General features: G+C 50.5%; 1 protein-coding gene across 12 annotated transcripts in view; it reads left to right on the top strand.

Moving 5' to 3' along the window:
• The window catches only part of LOC106604533 (rap guanine nucleotide exchange factor 2), a 147,030-nt gene that overhangs the window by 60,733 nt on the left and 69,837 nt on the right, over positions 1–16,460 (top strand). For 11 of the 12 annotated variants that reach the window (XM_082975128.1, XM_082975125.1, XM_082975127.1 and 8 more), the window contains exons 4-6: positions 20–103; positions 10,294–10,369; positions 15,769–15,936. In XM_082975128.1, the coding sequence (XP_082831254.1) occupies positions 20–103; positions 10,294–10,369; positions 15,769–15,936 (328 nt within the window). Of the gene's footprint in view, positions 1–19; positions 104–5,843; positions 6,042–10,293; positions 10,370–15,768; positions 15,937–16,460 lie in introns of those variants that run through there. The other variant, XM_082975129.1, reaches the window with a different exon arrangement.

Raw genomic sequence — 16,460 nt, 5'->3', positions numbered from 1 at the left:
TCTCTCTTCTCTTTCACAGCCCGGATGACGTCGGAAGCTGCTGGTATATTCTACTGTCCGGGTCCGTCTTCATCAAGGAGTCCATGTTCCTGCCAAGAAGCAGGTACGAACAACAGCAAGTTGGGACTGGATTTGATCAAATTGTCGGCCATTTTGTAATCACGTTTTTGACCCAAGGGTCTCTTATGTCAGAGTAGGACTATATGTGCATTGGACTACAGGTGCAGACAAGTGAATAAAACTATGATTGTCACTGACTGAAATGTTAGTCTCATGACTGAAATGTTAGGCTCACTGACTGAATTATTCGTCCCCCCCGTCTGAATTATTTGTCTAGCAGACTAAAATGTTAGTCTCAATAAATAAACACAGTGATGAAATCCAGACTTGCATGCGGGATTCGCTTTCCCGACTGTGGGTGTCTTGAAACAATGCTCCTTTATGTAAAAAAATTGGCAATACGAAGCACAGTGACTTAAGAAGCTTAGCTCTAATTATTCTGTCATATCTCAGGGTCAGTAACACTCATAGCTCATATGCATGTCTGGAACATTGTTGCCACAGTCCCGCGTTCCACTCCATCTGAAAAATGCCAAGAATCGGACAGCCGCTCCCCACGCTCAAATTGAACCTTTCCCCTTTCCAAGGTGAAAGTGTGTCTCCTTGAGAGGGATTTGAGGATATTGGCAGATTAGACTTTAATGCTTGAGAGACAACCACTAGCGAGAAGGGGTCTGAAAATGTTTGCTCAGCGTATGATGCAGGCACACAGGGAGGCACTTAGTTGTGTCGGAGGAGCTGTATGGGTTTAATATTAGCCGACGTAGTTGTGCAGGAGGAGCTATATGGGTTTAATATTAGCCCACTTAGTTGTGCAGGAGGAGCTATATGGGTTTAATATTAACCCATCTGTTTTTGGATTAATACACAGTACACTGTGACAGATAATCATATCACCTGTGCTGTTTCAGCCCAATCTTTACAATACATGAAGGGAAAGATAATGTACAGTTGAAGTCGGAAGTTTACATACACTTAGGTTGAAGTCATTAAAACTCGTTTTTCAACCACTCCACAAATTTCTGGTTAACAAACTATAGTTTTGGCAAGTCGGTTAGGACATCTACTTTGTGCATGACAAGTCATTTTCCCAACAATTGTTTAGACAGATTATTTCACTTATAATTCACTATCACAATTCCAGTGGGTCAGAAGTTTACATACACTAAGTTGACTGTGCCTTTTTAAACAGCTTGGAAAATTCCACAAAATGATGTCATGGCTTTAGGAGCTTGGAATAGGCTAATTGATGTCATTTGAGTCAATTTGAGGTGTACCTGTGGATGTATTTCAAGGCCTACCTTCAAACTCAGGGCCTCTTTTCTTGACAACATGGGAAGATCAAAAGAAATCAGCCAAGACCTCAGAAATAAAATTGTAGACCTCCACAAGTCTGGTTCATCCTTGGGAGCAATTTCCAAACGCCTGAAGGTACCACGATCTTCTGCACAAACAATAGTACGCAAGTATAAACACCATGGGACCACGCAGCCTTCATAGCGCTCAGGAAGGAGACGCGTTCTGTCACCTAGAGATGAACGTACTTTGGTGCGAAAAGTGCAAATCAATCCGAGCACAGCAGCAAAGGACCTTGTGAAGATGCTGGAGGAAGCAGTTACAAAAGTATCTGTCTATATCCACAGTAAAACAAATCCTATATCAGCGTAACTTGAAAGGCCACTCAGCAGGGAAGAAGCCACTGCCCCAAAACTGCCATAAAAAGCCAGACTACGGTTTGCAACTGCACATGGGGACAAAGATCGTACTTTTTGGAGAAATGTCCTCTGGTCTGATGGAAAAAAAAATAGAACTGTTTGGCCATAATGACGATCATTATGTTTGGAAGAAAACGTGGGAGGCTTGCAAGCCAAAGAACACCATCCCAACCGTGAAGCATGGGGGTGGCAGCATCATGCTGTGGGGGTGCTTTGCTGCAGGAGGGACTGGTGCACTTCACAAAATAGATGGCATCATGAGGATGGAAAATTATGTGGATATATTGAAGCAACATCTCAAGACATCAGTCAGGAAGTTAAAGCTTGGTCGCAAATGGGTCTTCCAAATTGACAATGACCCCAAGCATACTTCCAAAGTTGTGGTACATTGACTTAAGGACAAGAAAGTCAGGGTATTGGAGTGGCCATCACAAAGCCCTGACCTCAATCCTATAGGAAATCTGTGGGCAGATCTGAAAAAGCGTGTGTGAGCAAGGAGGCCTACAAACCTGACTGTTACACCAGCTCTGTCAGGAGGAATGGGCCAAAATTCACCCAACTTGTTGTGGGAAGCTTGTGGAAGGCTACCCAAAACGTTTGACCCAAGTTAAACAATTTAAAGTCAATGCTACCAAATACTAATTGAGTGTATGTAAACTTCTGACCCACTGGGAATGTTATGAAAGAAATCAAAGCTGAAAGAAATCATTCTCTCTACTATTATTCTGACATTTCACATTCTTAAAATAAAGTGGTGATCCTAACTGACGTTAGACAGGGAATTTTTCCTTGGATTAAATGTCAGGAATTGTGAAAAACTGAGTTTAAATGTATTTGGCTAATGTGTATGTAAACTTCCGACTTCAACTGTATATTTTCATTAATATAACATGGTTAGTCCCAGTCAGCAGGGCTAGAAAAGGGTTAATGGAGGCAGTGCCCTATATTAACCCTTTATTGATCACACACTTTCCCTTTCATTTGTCTTCATTATTATCACCATTACACTGAACCTAGCTGATCGCCCACACTTCGCCTGACGAAACCTCCCTGATCTTCTTGCCTAATGGTAACCACAACCATTCGTCAGCTGTTCCCAGCAAGCCTGGGTCCAGTTTTATAGGAATATAAACCTAATTGCCATGTGAAAATTGACTCCTGTCTTTGTTCCAAATGGCACCCTATTCCTTAGTATGTAGTGCACTAGTTTTGACCAGGGCCCACAGGGAAAAGGAAGCCATTTGGGACCTAACCCTTTACTAACTCTAACTGCTGTCATTTCCTGATGAAAACAAGTTGTGCCGTTGTCTAATGAACTTCTGTAAAGCCTCTGTAAGACGTACAAGGGCATTTCTGTGACAGAGGAAAGGTCTCTGCACATTTTTGCTGTTGTGTGAGTTGTAGTGCTGTCCCCGACCCCAAAAAATGTCGGTTGACCGAGATTCGTTCTGTTCTTTCGACCAATCGTTTGGTCTATGTTTAAACTTCTTTGTTCATATATAGACCCTATTTGTTTGAATAAAATCAACTATACGCACTGAGCTTGTGTGATGCTTTAAGCACACTGTTTGATTAAATAACTAACACACAAATAATCCAGAAAGATCCCGATACTCACACTAACAAAAATGACAGCGAGTCCCTGTGTGACTGGTACACGTTGTCTCATTCTCCTCCCTACTGTCGTGAAAAGGCACCACAGCACAGCAAGTGTTTTTTTTTTTTTTTTTTGCTCTGTCTGTGCTGTAGCTGAAACGCCTTTTATTTTCTTACTTGTTTCTGATTGATAAGTTCTGTTCCCGAAATCCCTAATTTCTTTACGAAAAACATGCAATTTTTTTATTTATTTATTTAACCTTTATTTAACTAGGCAAGTCTGTTAAGAACAAATTCTTATTGACAATGACTGCTGGGCCAATGGTGTGCCGCCCTATGGGACTCCTAATCACGGCCAGATGTTTTTCAGCCTGGATTCAAACCAGGGGCTGTAGTGACCCCTCTTCCACTGAGATGCAGTGCCTTAGACCGCTGCGCCACTCGGGAGCCCTGATTGATTTGACTTAGTTGTGTCAACTACTGGAGATCAAGAGAAAGGAGGGTATAGGAGCAAGTGTTGCGTGAGTATTGTGTGTTTGAAGTTTTTTTATTATTATTTTTTAATCTTACCATTTGGAACAGTGTAAACAACACTAAATAAATATGTGTACCAGAAAGTCTGTTGTAACTGGGGGGGGTGGTGTATTTATTTATTTATTTATTTATTTACTGTTGTTTACACTGTTCCAAATGATAAGATTAACAAAAAAAACTGTTAAAACACACAATACTCACGCAACACTTGCTCCTATACCCTCCTTTCTCATGATCTCCAGTAGTTGACACAACTAAGTCAACTACTGCCTTACAGCGGACTAAAAACAGTTGCATGCATTTGTGAATTGCGGTTTATTTATTGTTTAGGCTATTTATTCCAAAAGCTCATTTTCTTATTGAATTTTAAAACTAAAATGCTTGATTGCATTTCAAAGCATGAATGTCTTTCGCGATGGCATGAACGAATGAATGGTTAATTGATTGATACAGTAGCCTGTATATTGAAATATAGGCCAGAGTACGTTACGGTATTAAAAGTAAACAGGATACGTTCTTAGGCCTACAGCTCGATGGTGGTTATACAAGGATACTATACAAAGCCTACTAATGATAACTACATTACTTATTATAATGATAATCATAATAATAATTGTAGTAACAGTAAGGAGATCAAAAAAAGGGAGGGTATAGGAGTGAGAGCTGCGTGGATATTGTGTGAGACAAACAGGTGCGCTTAGATTAGAGTATTTTTCTATCTGTTTGGAACAGTGTAAACAACACTAAATAAATAATACCCTTTATGTTCTAACAAAAACAAATTGTAACGACTATATTACAGCATAGTAAAGATTAAAAACAGCCGAATTTGTGAAATTGCTTTATCCAACATTTTGCCGTTGCATGAGGCTTGGTGGTCACGGAATCAGTATGCTGTCAAACACTCACAGGGAACAGAAGCAAGATCTGTCTTATTTCCATAGATCTATATAGATTTATAAGCCAGGCATATTTTAACAGTTAAGCTATTGATTATAGACCTAATTAAATTGGTTTCCTCTCTCCTCCAATTTTTTTGGACAATTAGGCTAAGGCAAGGGCTGTTTCCTCGTTCTCTGCTGCTGCCTCCGCCGCATTGTTGTCAATTCCAATATGCTGGTTAACTTTGCTATTATGCACATAGCAACATAGGGAAAGGCGGTAATTCTCCTGCGCACTGAAGATTGTTTCAGAACTGTGGAAAGTGACCATATCCAATGTGGGAGAAAGCACACTTGTTATAATATTAGATTTATTAGTGTTGCACCATTATTTTTACATATAAAAAATATATATACAATTTCAGTATGACATGTCTTAAAGTGATGAACTGTGCCACCCCTGTGGCCTCCACGATGGATTAGTCCACTGAGACGGGCACCACGAAGAGAGAATTTATTTTTTGCGACTGCTCGACTAAAGAAATCTCGGTCGACCAACAGGCTATTGACCAAACAATCGACGAGTCGATTAAATGGGGTATGCCATAGTGAGATGCATAATAACAATCATATTTTTTAAATTGTTCCTCACTATGCCAATGTTGTCCAACCCTTGTTTTGAGACATGCTGTTTACACTGAACGTCCAAGCTCAAATTCACAATTATAAGAATGCTTGTTGAATTGAACCTGTAAATCAAGCGCTGTTTGTGGGTTGAATACTTGGATAAGACAAAAAACAGGACCAAAACAGTGCTGTATTGCACAAGATACTTAGACAGCACAGTATAGCATATAGCATATTCAGACTCTCCCCACTAGTCAAAATTGTAGCCTGTTGCGTCATAGAGTTCATGTATATGATCTGCAGAGGACGACTGGTGGAAGTAAGGGTCACCCTCTCACTCACACCACCCCACCCCTGGCCTGTACGCTCCCAGGCCTGCAGGAAGTGAGCTATGCACTGGAATGTTGGCCAGAGTACGCACAGCGTAGCTAGAGACAGGCAGACACACACACACCCCCTCACACACTCACTCACTCACTCAAACACCAGCAGGAGGGTGCAACTATGAGCGGAGTGAAATGCTGCGATTGATCAGAACTTTCCCGAACTGGATGTACTCTTCTAGGTAGTTGTAGACTGAGGAAGGACTTTGAGAGGATATACATACCAGATGACAGACCTCTGACAGGTATGAGTTCATTGAGCTTTTCTTAACTTCCAGGCACTAGGCGTGAGTCTGTGACATGTTTTCCCTAGGAGGACCAGCACACAGTAGCACAATGGTAGGTTGTAACTGAAATTATAACTTTTCTCCAGCAAGGGAGCTGGTGGGTTGAATGATTAGAGTATATGAAAGATGTCAGGAATGCAAGGCATGTTTTTTAAAATTATTATTTTGGTATTGTTAGCGAGCACACTGTGCCTGCAGATCAGCTCAGCAGAAAGATTTGTTGGGTTGAGGTTATACATCCGTTTGGCAACTGAACTAACACTACCTTTACCTTTTGTGCTTTTGAATTTGTGAGGAAATATATGAGTAGACACTAGGCATGATTTGATGTTTTCAGATGCACTCCACCCGACGTGTACCCAAAATGGATGCACTCCACCCTATTTCAGCGTCATTGAAGCATCAAGTTATATATTGGGAAGTAAAATGTATGAGTCATTAGTCACAAGTCACTTGTGAATTCTTTGCCTGGATGTCGGCTTCTATTTACAGTTCAGGAAGGCTTACCATGTGGCCCGAATGGCATTTGTTTGTGTTTGTGTTGGATGGGCGAGAAGGCATCAGATGCTCTGCACTCTTTCGATGCCCTCTAACCATCTGACTGTCTGTTTAGCCTTTGGTCGGTTGGGGTTGGTTGGAGACCTTAAACCATTCGTTGCCCGGTCATGTTTGCATTGACTTTGATTACCCCTGAGGCACTCTCTCCGCCCACCTCCTTGCGGCTTCACCACCTCCAAGCAGTAAAAATCTTGCATAACCAGGGGTTTAATCTTTGTCTGTTAAAAAAGCAATTTTAACTTGTAATCTTTTACTGTTTCCATCTTCTGATTTACATTCCCAAACCGTAAACCTATAGCATTGCTATGACTCGTCTGTCCAGGTGGGGGAAGTTGTAGTGTATTGACGCCTAAACAAGTCCCACATGTGGAAGTCAACCCCCCTTCCCCCTATACTCTCTCTTCATACATAACCTTATTAGCTCATATACTGTGGCATTTGCAGAAAGAACACTATGAAATGGCGTGTCGGAGTACTTATGGAAAGGAATGTAAATGGAAGGGCATGATTGAACACGCTATTTGGTGGTCTCACAGCTAAGAGTGCATAAGCCGCAGCTGAGGCAGTCTCATCACCAGTCAAGTCAAACAGTAATGATTGGCATTAACCCCACACAGCTTAACACACTCGACATATTGTAGTAGCCCTGCACATCAATCCTTCTTTTAGAACAGTTAGACGACATGTTTTTAAAACAATTCTTGTCAGTCATCAAATATAACCTTGAAATGCTATAATTTAGGACTAATGGGAACAAACAGGATTGTGAAAGAAGCATTGATAGGGTCACACATGTGTAACAGTTTTTATTCCTTCCTGCCCCTTGCCCCAACCTGGGCTTAAACCAGGGACCCCCTGAACACATCAACCACTGCCTCCCATGGTGCATCATTACCTACCCCACAGGGGTAACAACGACTTAGTCTCACACCGATTGACCTCATAGATTTGAAACTTTACAAGCGTGCACCACTAACTAGCCATTTTACACTGGTTACACTCACCCCCTTTGCACTTCTCATTTTCTGCAGCAACCACAAGTCAGAGCCCTACCGAGTGAATCGGGTCCACAGCATCAATGTAACAGTGTTGCTTCCGTCCCTCTCCTCGCCCCAACCTGGGCTTGAATCAGGGACCCTCTGAACACATCAGCAACAGTCACCCTTGAAGCATCGTTACCTATCGCTCCACAAAAGCCATGGCCGTACATAGCAAAGAACACAACTACTTCAAGGTCTCAGACAAAGTGGTGTCACCGATTGAAACACTTTTAACACACACCGCTAACTAGCTAGTTATTTCATACTGTTTACAATTGGAAGAAAAAACTTGAGTGGCAACTGCAGCATTTATATAAACAAAAACGACATGACATTGTCAAATCCATGTACACGGTGTGTGGTTAAAGTTGGCAAAAAAAACACATTTCTTTCCACAGGGTCGTGGGGTGAGACAGGGATGCAGCTTGAGCCCCACCCTCTTCAACATGTATATCATCGAATTGGCGAGGGCATGGCACTACAAAAGTCTGCAGCACCCGGCTTCACCCTACTTAAATCTGAAGTCAAATGTCTACTGTTTGCTGATGATCTGGTGCTTCTGTCCCCAACTGAGGGCAGCCTACAGCAGCACCTAGATCTTCTGCACAGATTCTGTCAGACCTGGGCCCTAATTGGCAGACATATCAGTGTGGATGACGGATCACCACCTCAAGCTGAACCTCGGCAAGACGGAGCTGCTCTTCCTCCCGGGGAAGGACTGCCCGTTCCATGATCTCGCCATCACGGTTGACAACTCCCTTGTGTCCTCCTCCCAGAGTGCTAAGAGCCTCGGCGTGACCCTGGACAACACCCTGTCGTTCTCCACTAACATCAAGGCGGTGACCCGATCCTGTAGGTTCATGCTCTACAACATTCGCAGAGTACGACCCTGCCTCACACAGGAAGCGGCGCAGGTCCTAATCCAGGCACTTGTCATCTCCCGTCTGGATTACTGCAACTCGTTGTTGGCTGGGCTCCCTGCCTGTGCCATTAAACCACTCCAACTCATCCAGAACGCCGCAGCCCGTCTGGTGTTCAACCTTCCCAAGTTCTCTCACGTCACCCCGCTCCTCCGCTCTCTCCACTGGCTTCCAGTCGAAGCTCGCATCCGCTACAAGACCATGGTGCTTGCCTACGGAGCTGTGAGGGGAACGGCACCTCCGTACCTTCAGGCTCTGATCAGGCCCTACACTCAAACAAGGGCACTGCGTTCATCCACCTCTGGCCTGCTCGCCTCCCTACCTCTGAGGAAGCACAGTTCCCGCTCAGCCCAGTCAAAACTTTTCGCTGCTCTGGCACCCCAATGGTGGAACAAGCTCCCTCACGACGCCAGGACAGCGGAGTCAATCACCACCTTCCGGAGACACCTGAAACCCCACCTCTTTAAGGAATACCTAGGATAGGATAAAGTAATCCTTCTAACCCCCCCCCCCCCCCCCCCCCCCTTAAAAGATTTAGATGCACTATTGTAAAGTGGTTGTTCCACTGGATATTATAAGGTGAATGCACCAATTTGTAAGTCGCACAAATTCCAGCTCCAGATCGTTATTCCTCCTCCACCAAACTTTACAGTTGGTACTATGCATTAGGGCAGGTTGCGACGACATTAGGGCAGGTTGCGATTCATCACTCCAGAGAACACATTTATGTTGCTCCAGAGTAAAATGGTGGAAAGCTTTAAACCACTCCAGCCGATGCTTGGCATTGTGCATGGTGATGTGTGGCTGCTCGGCCATGGAAAACCTTTTTTGAAGCTCCCGAAGAACAGTTATTGTGCTGACGTTGCTTCCAGAGGCCGTTTGGATCTCGGTAGTGAGTGTTGCAACCAAGGACAGACGATTTTTACACTACACGCGTCAGCTCTCGGGGGTCCCATTCTGTGAGCTTGTGTGGCCTGCCACTTCGCAGCTGAGCCGTTGTTGCTCCTAGATGTTTCCATTTCACAATAAGAGCACTTACAGTTGACCGCTGCAGCTCTAGCTTGGCAGAAATTTGACAAACTTGTTGGAAAGGTGGCATCCTATGATGGGGCCACGTTGAAAGTCACTGTGCTCTTCAGTACGGACTATTCTACTGCCAATGTTTGTCTATAGAGATTGCATGGCTGTGTGCTCAATTGTATACACCTGTCAGCAACAGGTGTGGCTGAAATAGACAAATCCACTAATTTGATGGATGTCCATGTACTTTTGTATATGTATGTACACTGGGGGAATTTACACAACATAAACAAGAAATTATATGTACTGTTATGTGACTCCCTAATAGTGTGTTTGGGAGTCACATCAACACACATTTTGGGGACTGAATGCATCATACAACTCTTGCAGTCTTCATTCTTCATCCAGGAATTTTCCACTTGAAGTGTATTTTTACTCTGACGACTTCTCCAACTTCGAATTGTATTTGTCACATGTACCGAATACAACAGGTGTAGACCTTACTGTGAAATGCTTACTTACAAGCCGTTCAAGGAGGAATGTTTGTCTATCATTTGAACAGGAATAACAGAATTCCAGATTGAATCCCACCGATGCCAAGCAAAATGTATTAAAAGTTGTTTTCCTTAAACTCTTCTTTTTTTCTCTGTGTCATTTGTTCTCTCTCACCAGTTTTGGAAAGCGTTCTGCAGGGAGCCTGAGACGTGGATGTGAGTGCATCGTTCTGGAACCTTCGGAGATGATTGTGGTGAGTCCCGCCAGCGTTGCCAACTTGACCACAGTGACGTCACATCGGGCAACAGCACACCGCTTCATACACTAATATACTGGGACGGGGGTTTATAAAGGCGATTTAGGGCTAGCTTATGGGGACGGGACTTAGCAATGACCTAACATGTTTTATGAGGACTTTTACACCCCATCTAATTTAGATGATGCGCCCACAATGTAAGTTATATTTAATGGCCTTTATTTTATTTTTGTTGCGGCGTAATATCAACTACAAGTAATGCTAGTGCTTCTGTTGACATGGCTTCAGCTATAGTACCTGCAGCAGTTTTCTTGTTCACTGCTCACTCACATACTTAAATGTAATGAATATATAGTGTCTCAGTAATTTCCAGTTATTTTTCACTCTCCAGTCGAAGGCTACAGTCTGTGATGTAACGTTTGACCCACTTGACACAGAACTTTTTATAAAAAGCGACGTTAAAAACCAATCAATCCAGCTTTACCAGGACATAAAAGTAGAGGCACAATGCAATCTGCGGTGGAACAGTAGGCCTTGGAAGTGTGCTAGATCTTTAAAGATATGAAAGCCCACTGTTATTTTCTCTCTGATGTGTGCAGGCACACACCACACATAATCATGCGCACACACATAATCGAGCAAACACACACATGCTACAATTTGACACCAATTTAATCACACACATCTCCTATTGCTCCATGTGAATAGAGCAGTCATACTTAACCTATGTGTTAACCACCATCTCCCATACAGTATGGTTGCAACTAAGATATCTTCTTAGTAATCAGTGTCCTATGGATTTCTCTAATAATATTCATATAGGTGGTGCCTTTTTGTTAAATGTGTCTCCAACAGCTAAGCTCCAGCTCTTCTAATAGCCTTCTCTCTGTCCTGCTGTTGATCATTACCCCTTCCTGGCATGGTCCTCGGCTATTATGGGAGCAACAAACTCCCTAGAATTACTGGGAGAATGGCTTTGGAGTGCTATGATACCGAGACACCAGCGGCTCTCACGCAAACCGGACCAATACTCGTACGCGTACGCGCACACGCACTCAAACCAAATCAATACACACATACACAAACTGATACACATCACATGCACTTTCTCTTGTTCTTTCTCCTCTCTCATACACAGCTCTGTCATCCACCACGGCTCCCCTGCCGTTGCCATAGCAGCAGTTGGTATGGCAGAGTGAGGCAGAGAGATTTGATGTGTAATCCCAAAGGCTAAGTGCTATGAAATGTGAAACCGCAGTAAGGAAGCTGGCGATGGAGGACAGTGTGCCAACTGTAAAGGCCTTAAATGTGTTATTCTAGGACCAGGCATATGTCACCAGGCTACTGCACACGACTGTTAAGTATCAAGGTGTTAAAATGCTTTTCGTGATCACAGAAAATGTGTTGCTGCAAGATTTTGTACATGTCTTTCTGTCTTCCAATAGCCCATGCCTCATGAAAGTAGCTTTCTTTCTCCTCAAGCGCAAGTTGTATTCATCATTATCAGGCCAGTTGTGCCATTATCCCTTATGTGCCATTTCATGGGGCTGTGACTCTGGAAGGTGCTAGAGAGCCAGAGCAGAGCCAGGTAGACAGTTTGAACGGGAGGGAGGGCAGCAGCTGACGGACACTGAGTGAGGGGGTTGGACTTGGGGGGGTCCGGCTGACACTGACTGGCTGATGCTGACTGGCTGACGCTGGCTGGCTGACGCTGGCTGGCTGGCTGACGCTGGCTGGTGCGGACTGGCTGGCTGGCTGACGCGGACTGGCTGGCTGGCTGACGCGGACTGGCTGGCTGGCTGACGCGGACTGGCTGGCTGGCTGGCTGACGCGGACTGGCTGGCTGGCTGACGCGGGCTGGCTGACGCGGGCTGGCTGGCCGAGGCAGGCAGGCCGGCCGGCCTGGGCCGGGCGGTGCAGGCCTGCAGGCAGGGCGAGGCGGGCCTGGGGCGGGGCGGGCGCAGGCCCGGGTGGGGCGGGCCCGGGTGGGGCGGGCCCGGGTGGGGCGGGCCCAGGCGGCTGAGGCTGAGGCCGGCCGGCCGGCTGGCTGGGACTGAGGCTGAGGCCGGCCGGCCGGCTGGCTGGGACTGAGGCTGAGGCCGGCCGGCTGGCTGGGACTGAGGCTGAGGCCGGCCGGCCGGCTGGCTGGGACTGAGGCTGAGGCCGGCCGGCCGGCTGGCTGGGACTGAGGCTGAGGCCTGCCGGCCGGCTGGCTGGGACTGAGGCTGAGATCGGCCGGCCGGCTGGCTGGGACTGAGGCTGAGATCGGCCGGCCGGCTGGCTGGGACTGAGGCTGAGATCGGCCGGCCGGCTGGCTGGGACTGAGGCTGAGGCAGGCAGGCCGGCCGGCTGGGACTGAGGCTGAGGCAGGCAGGCAGGCCGGCCGGCTGGGACTGAGGCTGAGGCAGGCAGGCAGGCCGGCCGGCTGGGACTGAGGCTGAGGCAGGCAGGCAGGCCGGCCGGCTGGGACTGAGGCTGAGGCAGGCAGGCAGGCCGGCCGGCTGGGACTGAGGCTGAGGCAGGCAGGCAGGCCGGCCGGCTGGGACTGAGGCTGAGGCAGGCAGGCAGGCCGGCCGGCTGGGACTGAGGCTGAGGCAGGCAGGCAGGCAGGCCGGCCGGCTGGGACTGAGGCTGAGGCAGGCAGGCAGGCAGGCCGGCCGGCTGGGACTGAGGCTGAGGCAGGCAGGCAGGCAGGCCGGCCGGCTGGGACTGAGGCTGAGGCAGGCAGGCAGGCAGGCAGGCCGGCCGGCTGGGACTGAGGCTGAGGCAGGCAGGCAGGCAGGCCGGCCGGCTGGGACTGAGGCTGAGGCAGGCCGGCCGGCCGGCTGGGACTGAGGCTGAGGCAGGCAGGCAGGCAGGCCGGCCGGCCGGCTGGGACTGAGGCTGAGGCAGGCAGGCAGGCAGGCCGGCCGGCCGGCTGGGACTGAGGCTGAGGCAGGCAGGCAGGCAGGCCGGCCGGCTGGGACTGAGGCTGAGGCAGGCAGGCAGGCAGGCCGGCCGGCTGGGACTGAGGCTGAGGCAGGCAGGCAGGCAGGCCGGCCGGCTGGGACTGAGGCTGAGGCAGGCAGGCAGGCAGGCCGGCCGGCTGGGACTGAGGCTGAGGCAGGCAGGCAGGCAGGCCGGCCGGCTGGGACTGAGGCTGAGGCAGGCAGGCAGGCAGGCCGGCCGGCTGGGACTGAGGCTGAGGCAGGCAGGCAGGCCGGCCGGCCGGCTGGGACTGAGGCTGAGGCAGGCAGGCAGGCAGGCCGGCTGGGACTGAGGCTGAGGCAGGCAGGCAGGCCGGCCGGCCGGCTGGGACTGAGGCTGAGGCAGGCAGGCAGGCCGGCCGGCCGGCTGGGACTGAGGCTGAGGCAGGCAGGCAGGCCGGCCGGCCGGCTGGGACTGAGGCTGAGGAGGCTGAGGCAGGCAGGCAGGCCGGCCGGCTGGGACTGAGGCTGAGGCAGGCAGGCAGGCCGGCCGGCCGGCCGGCTGGGACTGAGGCTGAGGCAGGCAGGCAGGCCGGCCGGCCGGCCGGCTGGGACTGAGGCTGAGGCAGGCAGGCAGGCAGGCAGGCAGGCCGGCCGGGACTGAGGCTGAGGCAGGCAGGCAGGCAGGCAGGCCGGCCGGCTGGGACTGAGGCTGAGGCAGGCAGGCAGGCCGGCCGGCCGGCTGGGACTGAGGCTGAGGCAGGCAGGCAGGCAGGCCGGCCGGCCGGCTGGGACTGAGGCTGAGGCAGGCAGGCCGGCCGGCCGGCTGGGACTGAGGCTGAGGCAGGCAGGCAGGCAGGCCGGCCGGCCGGCTGGGACTGAGGCTGAGGCAGGCAGGCAGGCAGGCCGGCCGGCCGGCCGGCTGGGACTGAGGCAGGCAGGCAGGCAGGCAGGCAGGCAGGCAGGCAGGCAGGCAGGCAGGCAGGCCGGCTGGGACTGAGGCTGAGGCAGGCAGGCAGGCAGACCGGCCGGCTGGGACTGAGGCAGGCAGGCAGGCAGGCCGGCCGGCTGGGACTGAGGCTGAGGCAGGCAGGCAGGCAGACCGGCCGGCTGGGACTGAGGCAGGCAGGCCGGCCGGCCGGCCGGGACCGAGGCAGGCCGGCCGGCCGGCCGGGACCGAGGCAGGCAGGCCGGCCGGCCGGGGCCGAGGCAGGCAGGCAGGCAGGCAGGCAGGCCGGCCGGGGCCGAGGCCGAGGCAGGCAGGCAGGCCGTCCGGCCGGGGCCGAGGCTGAGGCAGGCAGGCAGGCCGTCCGGCCGGGGCCGAGGCTGAGGCAGGCAGGCCGGCCGGCCGGCCGGGACCGAGGCTGAGGCAGGCAGGCAGGCCGGCCGGCCGGCCGGGACCGAGGCTGAGGCAGGCAGGCCGGCCGGCCGGCCGGGACCGAGGCTGAGGCAGGCAGGCCGGCCGGCCGGCCGGGACCGAGGCTGAGGCAGGCAGGCCGGCCGGCCGGGGCTGAGGCAGGCAGGCAGGCCGGCCGGCCGGGGCTGAGGCAGGCAGGCAGGCCGGCCGGCCGGGGCTGAGGCAGGCAGGCAGGCCGGCCGGCCGGCCGGCTGAGGCAGGCAGGCCGGCCGGCCGGCCGGGGCTGAGGCAGGCAGGCCGGCCGGCCGGCCGGGGCTGAGGCAGGCAGGCAGGCCGGCCGGCCGGGGCTGAGGCAGGCAGGCAGGCCGGCCGGCCGGGGCTGAGGCAGGCAGGCAGGCAGGCCGGCCGGGGCTGAGGACTGAGACTGAGGCTGGCTGGCTGACTGACTGAGACTGACTGACTGACTGAGACTGACTGACTGACTGAGACTGACTGACTGAGACTGAGACTGGCTGACTGACTGTCTGAGATTGAGACTGACTGACTGACTGAGACTGGCTGACTGACTGTCTGAGATTGAGGCTGGCTGACTGACTGTCTGAGATTGAGACTGGCTGGCTGACTGTCTGCGATTGAGGCTGGCTGACTGACTGAGACTGGCTGGCTGACTGACTGAGACTAATGCTGGTTGGCTGGCACTGACTGAGATTGAGACTGGCTGACTGCCTGGCTGACTGACTGAGACTGGCTGGCTGGCTGACTGACTGAGATTGACTCAATCTGAATCACATCAGGGCAAGGTATCTATCTCCCTCTCCCTTTATTTTCTCTCTCCCCCTCCATCCCGCTCTTGATCTCTCGATCTATTACTCTGTTTTTGTCTTTCGTTCACACCCTTCCCTTGCCCATTCTTTCTGTACCTCTCTCTCTCTCACACACACATCCTTCTCACTTTTTCCCCCTTCTCCTGGAGTTGTGAAAGCTCCCGTTGATGTCAGAGAGGAGTGTTGATGCGCAGCCCACAAACGTTGCTATTTTTACGCAGTGAGAGGGGAGGGAGGAGGAGGGGGAGGAGGGGGCAGGGAAAAGAAGAGCCAGTCACTCCTTTCTTTCCTCCTACCCTGTTTCCCCAGGTGGACTATATGGAGGAAAATGAGGAGTACTTCCAGAGGCAAGCATCACACCGACAGTCCCGCCGCAGGTTCCGCAAGATCAACCAGAAAGGCGAGCGACAGACCATCATCGACACGGTGGACCCGTACCCCACCGGCAAGCCGCCCATAGTCAGGGGATATCACACGGTGAGTCCCTTTTAGCTACCTGGCTCTTCCTCTGTCTTAGTTAACAACTAGGGTGTTGTGTGTTGCTGGACACGCATGTGGCGCGAAGATGGAGCGTCCAGATTGTGTAGTTTGAGTTTCTGTGTTGGTTTAACTTAGTCCTTGCCTTAGCTGGTCGGACGCTAACTTGTGTAGCCTACTATTTAGTACCTTATAGCCTGGTCTGTGTAGCCTACTAGTTAGTACCTTATAGCCTGGTCTGGGTAGCCTACTAGTTAGTACCTTATAGCCTGGTCTGTGTAGCCTACTAGTTAGTACCTTATAGCCTGGTCTGGGTAGCCTACTAGTTAGTACCTTATAGCCTGGTCTGGGTAGCCTACTAGTTAGTACCTTATAGCCTGGTCTGGGTAGCCTACTAGTTAGTACCTTATAGCCTGGTCTGGGTAGCCTACTAGTTAGTACCTTATAGCCTGGTCTGGGTAGCCTACTAGTTAGTACCTTATAGCCTGGTCTGGGTAGCCTACTAGTTAGTACCTTATAGCCTG

The sequence above is a fragment of the Salmo salar genome, chromosome 05 (assembly GCF_965601325.2).
Source record: "Salmo salar chromosome 05, fSalSal1, whole genome shotgun sequence".
NCBI classification, from domain to species: domain Eukaryota; kingdom Metazoa; phylum Chordata; class Actinopteri; order Salmoniformes; family Salmonidae; genus Salmo; species Salmo salar.
This window is presented reverse-complemented; position numbering and strand designations above follow the sequence as displayed.